The sequence below is a fragment of the Arabidopsis lyrata genome, assembly GCF_000004255.2.
Source record: "Arabidopsis lyrata subsp. lyrata unplaced genomic scaffold ARALYscaffold_5, whole genome shotgun sequence".
NCBI lineage: Eukaryota > Viridiplantae > Streptophyta > Magnoliopsida > Brassicales > Brassicaceae > Arabidopsis > Arabidopsis lyrata.
In genome coordinates this window covers 15,391,724-15,403,422 of record NW_003302551.1, presented here as the reverse complement: position 1 = coordinate 15,403,422, position 11,699 = coordinate 15,391,724, and the positions used below count along the sequence as shown (strand labels likewise).

General features: G+C 30.6%; 1 protein-coding gene across 1 annotated transcript; it reads right to left on the bottom strand.

The window, feature by feature from the left end:
- Positions 1-368: 368 nt before the first annotated feature.
- LOC9312118 (GATA transcription factor 18) lies at positions 369-2,041 on the bottom strand. Its single transcript, XM_002876004.2, has 2 exons — positions 1,289-2,041; positions 369-900 (listed from the first exon to the last, which is right to left on the bottom strand). The coding sequence occupies exons 1-2, from the start codon at positions 1,802-1,804 to the stop codon at positions 532-534; spliced, it is 885 nt and encodes a 294-aa protein (XP_002876050.1). The 5' UTR covers positions 1,805-2,041; the 3' UTR covers positions 369-531.
- Positions 2,042-11,699: the final 9,658 nt, after the last annotated feature.

The window sequence follows — 11,699 nt, the reverse complement described above, 5'->3', positions numbered from 1 at the left end:
AAAATAATAATAATTAAAGTCTCAGTTGTGAAATTCAGGGACTCAGGTGGAACTGAAACTTCTCCGTTCAACTCTAAACTATATACATTAAAAGAGTTATATCCTATGTCTATATTTTTGGTCTGTGTTTTTTTTTCTTATGCACATCTTTTCATATTATTTTTTTAATTTTTTTCCTTCCTAATGTTTTGATTATATCACTGTGTAATGTTTTATCACGAACACTGTGTAATCAACAGAAGAATCAAACTATAGTATTTATTTTATAGACTAAAAGCAGAGAAATTTTCCATAATAAGAAGGTTAAGTTTTATAATTAAAAATAGAAAATGATTTTAAAAATTGACCAGAACGGTACTTTATAGATAAACCATAAGTTAGACCGTCGCTATCAATAAACATCAACATCGTCTCTCGATATACACTTCTATTTTTTTTTTGGAAATATTTTCTTACGTTTTTTTTTTAAATTAGACATAATTAAACCACATGGAAATTTTAAGAATCTAACGTCGTTTTCTTTTTTTCCTTTCATCTGGTAAAGTCATGGACAAGACTTGCCCTATCCGCCACATTAAGCCTCCAAGAAAGGAACGGAACACCGCCGTGAGCACCGTCGGATTCACCGTTGTTTGCTACTCCACTGCCGTAATCATCCATGAACCTGATCTCGTTAGCCGGATAATTACACGGAACCCTCTGCGTCGAGTGATGATGAGCCCACGGAGTACCATTATTATTGTTGTTACCAGTGGCAGCATGGTAATTATTGTAGCCGGAGTTGTGATGTCCGTACTGGTCGGTTTGAACTGGTGCAGCTCCGACGACGGTGTTTCCTGAAGCCGCCGTGGTTCTTCTCTCTTCCTTCTTGAAACGAATGCCGCATGCATTGCATAGGGACTGCAAATTCCAAAACCATCCATATCATTTACCATCAATATCTCTGTATTTAATGTTGTTTCAATGCATAAAGCTCTATAGAAATGAAAATATTCAAAAAAAAGATATGAAATTAATGTCGTTTTTTGAAAATATCTGTTTTTCAAAAAAAAAAAACTAGATTTAAATGGTTTTTATTTAACCATCAAAATCACTATTTAATGTTTCTTTCAATAAACTAAGCTATAGAGAAAGGGATTTATTGGTTTTAGTGACAAAAAAAAAAACAGATAGGCAAATATTCAAAACAAAGCGATGAACTGTCTTTTTGGTTGTTGCAAATCTTACTTTTATTTGTTGATTATTATAAGTAGCAGCATTTTATTAAAATTGAAACAAAATTACTCACCTTGGGGCCTCTAGGACCATTCCTCCATAGTGGAGTAGAAGTAGTGTCACAGTTGGCACAGCGTCTGGCGAGAAGAGAATCACCTCCGCCACCGCCTCCTCCTCCACCACCACCCGCGGAACAAGCGCGAGTTGGCTTGTTAGTGGAGAAAGAAGGAACGTTATTGTACGGTGTCGGTTTTGAGTTGTTTTTGGTGTGAAGCAAGTCCCAGAAGTTGGAGATGCAAGAAGAAGCACCAGAGGAAGTAGAGCGTCTACGTTTCTCGTCTTCTTCACAAAGCCTCGTAGAAGGAGTTCCAAGAGACAGAGTACAGTCAACGACGGAGGAAGAGTGATGATAGTCCTCGCCGTTCTGCTCGTAAACGCCGCCGTTTTGCATGGAGAAGACCATCGAGTAAGAACCGGCGTTGGAGTTGTTGTTGTTATTGTAGCAGCAGCTTTGGCTATGGTGGTGGAACATTCCACAAGAATGACAATATTGCCCCTGCGTTGAAGTTGTGTACGGAGTCTGCATCATCGCTCACACACTTCTCTCTCTCTTTGTTTGAAAACCCTAAGTGTAAAATTAAGAGAAGCTAAAGAAAAATATGAAGAGAAATTAAGTTTGCAGGTTTCACGTTGGAGTGAAGTGAAGAATGGAGAAGAGGGTCTCACGCCTATATATAGAATCAGACATGTATATGTACGCTTATATGCAGGTTTATATTAAAACGAATATTTAAAATAAGTAGAATATGTGGGGACGCAGCTTTTTACGAAGTAATATTAATATCATTTACTCAATGGAGTACACAATATGATGAACGATGATATCAAGTTTCGTCAGACAGCCAAGTAAAAAAGATACTAATTACGTAGGTTATTTTCTAATTACATAACACATGCTTGGTCTATATAGAATCTTTGTGATTGTGTGAACTGTGAATAATTAATTCAATTAAAATATATAAGTACGTTATGGACCAAGGATGATAAGATATGGAATTGCACCGTACATTATAAAATATCAATATTCAAAATGTGATGGAAAATGTTACGAAACAAAACAAGAAGTCGAAACTATGTGAAAAAGATATTGGTTAGAGAAAGCTAAGCGTCTGAATTAGTCGATGGACACCAAACTTTAAAATGTGAATGCCAATCTAAAGATGATCGGTAACATATGCTAAAACAAAATCATTCATCGCGTGCTTCCAAATATTATAGATTGAAGTTTGGTTTTAGTAGATATGGTAAATCTTATTGTGATGGTGAAAAACATACGACTTTTGGACCATCAAACATACAAATCCTGTTAATTCGTTACTTCTTTTTAAAGCAATTATTATGTCACTCACACACGAATGTTTACTTAACTAGATCTATGATATTATATGAAGGATTTTAAATTATCGATTTTGTGGAGGAAATTTAACAGAACAAAAAAACGTAGAAGAAGAAGAAGAGAGTGTGATGTGATGTTGATGGTCATTGGAGAAGGGTGGTCAAAATTTAGCCCACGTGACAAGGGGGAGAGAAGAGGAAGAAGAGTACAGTCATCACTGCAAAAATCTCCGATCACGAGGCTCAGATTTTTATTTTTATTCGTTCTCTTTCAATATAATGCTATAAACCTCTGTCTCTTTCCGTATCTCTGGTCTAAAACCCTGAATCTCACGCGCTCCTGATCAGTTGCGCGTGGCCTCGTCCTTTACTTCTCCACATCGCAATCACACGTTCGATATCTGCTCAGCCTCATGTGGTTAATGATGATCCATGATGATGTAAGTAAAAAAATGACTTAGATTTGGTTATTAGATTTCTTCAAAACTTGCAGCTAGCTAGAGTCTACTCTACTCTTGTCTTCAACGAATACTAGTCTTCGTCCCTATAAAGGGTTATTTTATTTTTTTTGGATTACGTATGTTAAATGCTTTAACTACCCTTACAAAAAGGGTGAATGAAATATATATACATGGAAGAGTAGTTTATTAGTTTTATAGCATTAGAAATTTAGAAATTAAGAAAGTAGGAAAGAGAAAATAAAAATAAATCATAAATATCTTTCTTATTTAGCTTAATTACACAAATGCCATTGTCATGATAAACTTTTTTCCACCGTAATATGTCGGTGGTACTGTTCATAAACCGCTCGACGACACTGTTTATTTGTGATCGAGAACACTATTCATCAGATGATATAATAAAACATATTGTGATTTAAGTATATAACTATTTGTTTAACATGCTAAAAAATATGATATCGCGATAAGCTTACATATTATGTGTTAAATAAATGTTTATCGATTTAAAATTATAAATCAATATTTTTTATTTATGTATATATCAGTACAATAAAAAAGAATTAGACTTTTTTTTAGGTAATTAACATGATAACAATTACAACAACATGTTATATGAAATAATAACGTGCTAACATATTAAATATCTGAATAATATTTGTATGAACACGGTAAGATAGTCGATATATGCATAATATTTATATTAACGTGTAACTTATACATAATATTCACCAATAATAATCAATAACAAGGTTAATATGATAATAATAAAAATATCTAGCAATGAAAAATAACAAATTTTGTTCTAGATCTGCTCACCAACGAGATAGACGGAGAAGACGGCGACACTTATAAAACTCTTTAGCCCTCGCACCTTCTCCGACACCATCACCATAAAATCGTTTAGCTTACCGCACCATTCTGACGCCATCTCAATCTACGATTCCATTCATGTCACCTTCTTTTTTCTCAAACTCACCACCACCGATAATATAATCATCACCACTATCATTGTAAATACTATCTACACCATCGTTAAAAACCCCATTATTTTAAATAGGAATAACCACCACTTACAATCACCACCGCTACAGCCGGCACTGAATCAAAATAAGAGCCACCACATCACCACGATTCACGATCAAAATCATAACCCTCTCAAAACCATGGTTGCATTTACTGTCACAAATAAATGAAACAATTTTATTGAAATTTGAAATCTCACAATTTGATGAATTTTGTGAGAAAATTTTAGTTTCCTGAAACAAAATTTGATCGGAGAAGAAGGATGAGGAGAGAGAGAATATGAAAAATAAAATAAATAAATAAGGGTAGCAACGTAATATCATTTACAAAAGTGTTGTCCAAATAGTGTCTCACTCTTCCACTTAATTTTTGAGTCTTCTAGGGTCATTCTTTCATATTACCCTTACAAAAACACCTATTTTTATAATCAAAACATGGGGTCTAAATGGTAACCGAAGAATCTGGCTGAATCCAGCTGAATCCGTCTGAATTACTGAATCTGGCTGAATTTTTAGTGATTTTTAGCTGAATCTGGCTGAATTTTTACATTTTCAAATGGTAACCGCTGAATCTAGCTGAATTTTTTTGTGCTTTTCAGCAGAATCTGTCAAAATAATTAAGACTTTAACTGAAATATCGTCAAATAATTACAAATATTAATAGAATAACTAAGGAAAAATATCTAAATAAAATAGATAAAATTATCTAATAGTCTAATTAACTCTTATACCAATAAATAAATACTAGAATTAATACCTTTTTAGCAAAATTGAGTTGTTCTTCCAAATCTAATTTTTGAACTATTAAAAAGATATTATTAATTAATAGAAAGCTTTGTCAAAGTTTTATTGAAAAATTAATTTAAAATAAACATGATAATATAGTATAGATTTTCTTATTGATTTTTCATTGTTCTCTAGTAGTTTAAAACCTTAATATGATTAGGATGATTAACAATTTTTTTTTAATTTGATATTTTAAATATTATTTTAGCATAAGTATGAGTTATTTTTGCAAAAAATTGGAAAATTATATTTAAGTATCTAAAATTTATTAAAATTATCTAAAATTATCTAATGATATCTTAACATAAATATGTCTCTTGTCTATTCTGGTAATGATTTTATGTGTATGAATTATTCATATATCGTATTTGTATGATCTAACTTATTTTAAAATATAAATTTGATGTGTAATTTTTAATAGCCAAAAATATTTTAATTCGAGTTGTGAATCGCTACAATCCAAATTTTTATCTGAAATGAACATACTATATATCTGTTGATGTTGGAAAAACTGTTGAATCTGGCTGAATTTAGTTTAATGCAAATGGTAACTGCGGAATTGCTGAATCTGGCTGAATATTTTTTTTATGTTACCATTTACACTCATGGATTCTCATTTGGTAGAAGTAGATTTATTTTAACCGTAACACAATATTTTAAAAAAAATTGGTAAAGAAAAAAATTAAAAGAAAATTATCGAAATAGTATATGTTTGTACGTTATGAAAACCGATCAAGATGATGAAATCACAATCTCTGTTGGTTGTTTTGTGATGCTTTCTTGTTGTGTTTTCTCTTGTATTCGTTGATCTTTTAGTTGTAATTTTTGGTTGTTATGTGTTATTCGTTTTCTCTGTAATCGCTGTCGTAAAACTGAAATTGGTATAAATACTTAACATTGTTACAAAAAAAAAAAAAGTGATAACTAACACTTCATATAGGGACGCGGTTACCGAGTACTTGGATATCTTGTAGTTGTAGACAATGCCTATGTTGTATTATTCTCTTCACTGTTTTACATATCAATTGTACTTAAATACATATTGGGCATGTTATCAAGATTATTAATTACTCTATTTTTTCTTTTTTTTTTGGTAACGTCCGTTCCAATTTAATCGAATGTCTCCGTTGGAACGATTAAATACTCTACTATTGATGTTTATGTCATCTATTTCGACAAACAATTTATATATGGTAATTTAAAAAAACACAAAAGAGTTACTATATCAACACTAAAACTGGATAAAACTCAATAAGTTCAAGACACATAAAAACCTTAACCATATTTTGATTCGTGATTAATCCATAAAGACCAATGCCAACTTCATTTTCTACGAGTAAGCTTTCCAATTCATTAGTGATCAGATAAATAATCTAGATTGAATAGACTTGGCGTTTAACTTTCATAAAATTATCTTAGTTTTATGTTAAGTTACACATTATTTTGTTTGTAATCGTCTAGATATGTATTTTGTTCACGTGATGAAATGATGGTTTACCTAAAACATTTTTAAAAAATTACACACGAATGTTTTTAAAAAATAACAGTTATACTACAAGAGAATTTTGTCACATTTTTAGAGTATTTTACTAGTTATAAAATATTATTTATGTCATGTATTCGATCAAATTTTCGTTTTACGAACAAAAAAAAAGCAAACGAGGCGGTGTTATGTACTTATCGAAATATTCTGTATAATTGATTAGATATAAAAAGTTAAGATAAAAATTATAGATAAACATCTTTAATTGTCTCAAGTTAAATATAAACATTAAGCCCAAAATAATCCTCCATTTGTCTCGTTAGAATCACCCATATAGTCGTAGTATGGCTGAGTAACGTATCGAAAACCATGAGAATCCAATTCCTATTGGGGTTTTTAATAAAGAGAAACGAATTTGGAATCATAATGATATGAGAATATCCACGAAGATTTGGAAGAGTTTTTAGAGTAACAAGAAAAATATTGCATGAAAAGAAAAGCTAATAGATTAGATTGTGAAGAACCCAAAAGATAAAGGGAAGAATCCCCTCTATGCAAGTGAAGTACCTTCCTACAATCATCAAAGCAACACCCCCAATTAACCAATGCATACACATGTATGAACTATATTACTCATTCTGTTTAAAAATATTTTTTCCACTTTTCATTTTTTCTTAGCTTAGCAAGAGAGAGATTCTTCTCTTGAATCTTGATGGGTCAAAGAAGGACTCTCTAAAAAGGAAAGGTCAAAGAACTAATAATACTCCCCATAAATATGATCTTGAACTAGTGAAAAGAAACAAAGGAAAAGCTATTGGACCCACCTCTTAAATCATCATACCTAATAGTAATACCACATGATAACTTTTTTTTGTTCTCTATAGCCAAATTATAATGATATGGTACATCTATATGTCTCGATGGATAGATAATCACGGGGTTTTATAATTCATCGAAAAATCTGTGTTGTATATATATATATATATATATATATATATATTGACAAAAAATTTCATGCAATTGAGTTTGAAAAATACAACAAAGGGCCAGACAATACTTGATTATTTATGCATTCAAATACTTCATCATTTTGTAGTATTATGTATAAGAATCATATATACCTAAGAAATCCTTAAAATGTATGTATGAAAACTTATTGGTTGTTACATTTTATTCACAATTAAAGAAATTTCAATTTTTAAAATATATATGGATTGATATGGTTAATCATTTAACAAAAATAAAAATTTAACTGTGGGAAGTACTATAATTATTTCTTTTAGATAATCCAGAATAATCCGATTAATATCATGCATATGCAACCATCTCGAGCACACATATATCATACTCTTTCCGTTTTATAATATAAGTCGTTTTAGGTAAAATCATGACGATTAAGAAGATCTACTTTTAAAAAGTTCAATCAATCATAAAAGAGACTACATAATATAAATAATCATAAATTATTAAAATAATACTCCCTCCGTTTCGTTTTAAGACTTAAATTTTGTTTCATTTTAGTTGTCGTTTTAGGTTTTCAATGCAAATGTTTGGTAAAAATTTCAGTATTATCCATATTGTTTTAATGTTGTGGCAAATGAATTCTTTTATAAAATATATTAATAAAGAGTAAAACAAAAAATTTAATGTTTTTCTTAATTTGTGTGAAAATCTTAAACGACAACTAAAACGAAGTATATAATTTGAATAGAAACTCGAAAACGATTTATATTATGAAAAAAAAATCTTTATCTTAAACGCATTATATTATAAAACGGAGAGAGTATTAAAGTTTCGGACTTGAAAACCGAGATCTCTGCAATAAACATCAAAACATGCATGAAAGCTATCTCATTGTTTCGAAAGTTTTTTTTATTTAGTTTATGTTAAAGTTGTTTCGCAATTGCAAGTTACCTATCAATTCCTAACATTTATTTATATTTTGAAAAATATATATATATATATATATATATATATATAAAAGGTGAAAATCAGATCGTCTTGAGATTGCCGAAACTTACTTAGTTTTCGACTAATGGGACGACCACCACTTTCCAAAAGATGCTCTGTCGAACGTTTATATTTATACTACAATTTATAACTCTAACTATTGTACGTAATCTATATTTATAGTAATTTGATAAACTCGAAACATAAAACCGTGATTACCCCGAGACACAAAGCGTTACGTTTCGCCACTACATGCAAAGCTACTATTATCTCACACGCGACCTAACCACCCGTGACTAATACGCTCCCATCGACCTACCGTTCTAAAACTCTCACAGGCTTAAATGGCGCGTGGTTGTATAGTGATTTGAATAAACCATGGTACAAGATCGGCTTTCTGTAACTATACACCGGGATTTGCTTTACATTGAAATTTAAATTATTTTCAGTCTATTTCAAGTTCAAATATCACAAAATATTTCACCTAATACGTATTTGTAGATGAAATGACAACCCATAAACTAAACTACTACATTCTCCTTTTTTTTGAAGTTGTTTTTAGAACACAAACTTTGTTATTAAATATTATGGATGAAAAGAAACTCCTTAACTATAGTATTTCATTATCTAAGGACTACAATTTTGTATGGGTTGTCTAACCGGTTGCAAGAGAAAAACAAGCATGGAGGAAAATAAATGGGCTCAGGAGCAATTCTCATCGGCAATAACCATGTAATTGCCAATACCCAATAATATATAAATCTTGAAGTAAAACTATTTTTTTCTGAGAGATATTCACAATCTTAAAATGTCATTTCGACGAGTACATTTCTATATCTATTTTTTATAAACATATTTAAATAATTTGACAGCAAGAAAACTAACTAGTTCATAGTATATGCAAATAATTAGATGAATACTCAAAGATAAGTATCTTGACGTTTGTGTGGAAAAGAGTATTTACTAGTCCAAAAATGAAAAACCAAACGGCTATACGCAAAACAAAAAGAAGACCGGCTCGTAGTCCAGAACGAGAGCAATAAAACTACACGATGTTTGATAGATGATGCAAATGCAAATGATGATGATGTTGGCTTCGGTGGATTCGGTGGGAACCACAACGTTCCCCAAAAAAGTATCGCGAGTTCCAAGACAGAGATCGTGTTTTTGGTGACGACGATTACTTGAGATAATCCGTTTGTCGTTAATCAGGGTCGCCACGTGGACAGAAGCCGCGAGATTTAATTCTCCGCATGCATGCATGTTAAAGCGATCTAATGATATGTCATTAAACAACAATTAATTTATTTTTAACTGTTTGATTTTTTTTTATAAAAAAAACTACTGCTAATAGAATATAGTATGTGTGTTGGTTTAGGAGTCGTCTTGGTCACATTAATTAAAAATTCGGGACATTCCTCAAAAGTTACAAAACACGACTGGAATGTTTTCTCATCTCTGCCCTTTTGATGGATTCTGCTTTCTCTTTATTTTTTTCATTTTTTTTTGAAAATTCTGTTTGTATGGTATGCCTTCTTAAAAATTGTAAAATCATTATAGGGGCTAACTAAGAATGCCTTCTGCTTTTAAATTATTATACACACTAAATATAGTGTGACAATATACACACCAATTTACTAATTTAGAATTATTATACACAATATAGTTGTCATTTACAATGATCCCCTATTAATTAAGATGTTTGCAAATAAATGATACAATTATTTGATTGTATTTTATTAAAAGAATATTACACCTATGGATTTTAGAAGTCTATTTGCACAATATAAAACGTGTCCCTCGGTTACTTATGATTTTCTTTCAAATTAGCCCCTTAATTTTTCGTTAAACGGTTTTAAGTGTATTAGTACATTATAAATACTCCATCTGTTTCACAAAGAGTGTTATTCTAGCATTTTTCACACAAATTGAAAAAAGTAAATAAATTTCATTTCTACCATTTATTAATACACTAAATAATACCCTCTCTCTAATTAATACACTAAAATAGTGAGGTTAAAAAAATGAATTCGTCTTTAAAACTGCATTGAAAACTCAAAACGACACTTTCTGTGAAACGAAATTAAAACCTAAAAACGACACTCTTTGTGAAACGGAGGGAGTATAAGAGTACAAACTCCAGCTGTCATATGTTATTATGTTAAAGATCAGTTTTTTTTTTTTTGTCTATTGTTCATATAACTTCATGCTGTCCCCTCGAAAGCGTCTCTTCACATTTCCTAAAGATTTATGTTATGAACTGTTCCGTATATTTTTAAAAGACTTCAGCTACAGTTTTTTTGTATTCGGTAAACTAGTACATATATGGTTTGACTGTGTAATACAGGTGGTAGCTCCAGTTTTGCTTAAAAATCAAATAACGATTGATCAAATATAACGATTTTCGTTTTTGTATGACATAATAACTTTACACTAATAATAAACTGTTATATTTGAAAATCTCAGGGGTAATACACATTTTCATTGGTTTAATAATTTATGTAATGGATGAATTAATCAATGAATCAAAGGAGATAAATATAGGAAGAAGCAAAAAAAAAAAAAAGAGAAACAAATTTGGGAGTGGTCCAACGTAAGTGAAAAGGGCAAAAGTGGAAAAAGAAAAATTGTTGGACCAACTAGAGGAATGCCCCAAGATTGGGAGAGGTATCAATCATGATATACAAAAAAACATAAGAAATGCACATATAAATATGATCAAAGGTGGTCACTTTGGTCCATGGTACATCTTTGCTAGCTTGACCAATTCTTCTAGGGCACAAATGTATATTGGATTTGTTGTATCATCTTTATCCAACAAGTTTCTTTCTTTATATATGTGTTTCGCTCTTAACGTTTCCCAATTAAATCACTCCACTTTGAATCTTCCACATATATTCTTTTGTCTTCAACACAACACAACATTTCCAACTTTTTTTCTTGTTCTTGTAGCCCAATAGATTTTGGAGCATAAAGAGGGAAACATTCCATCTTAATTCGGATAATCGTCGATTTTCTCTAAATAGAAATTTTTATTATAATTACTTTAAACTTCAAAGATTCAATATCCACTCTTATTATAATTACTTAAACTTCACTCAATATCCACTCTCAAAATGGCCAAACAATTAACTTAGATGTTTCGTATTCGTATTATCCTCATATTATCTATTCATAATTCATCGTATATTCGTATAAGTAATTATACACTAATAATAATGAAAATCTCAAGAGCAATGAAACGTGTATATTTACTATTGGTTAGCCTATATAGCCACTAGAAACTTTCAAATCACATAAACCCACATATGTATCTATCAATCTATTGGGTACTAAAAAGGTCAAAAAGCTGGTACTGGAAAACACAGAGATGGATCATAAGAATTT

Excerpts from the sequence above, each read along its gene's own strand:
- LOC9312118 (XM_002876004.2), bottom strand. The coding sequence starts at position 1,804 with ATGATGCAGACTCCGTACACAACTTCAACGCAGGGGCAATATTGTCAT. Across the intron at positions 901-1,288 it reads ATGGTCCTAGAGGCCCCAAG|TCCCTATGCAATGCATGCGG; the intron begins GTGAGTAATTTT and ends TGGAATTTGCAG.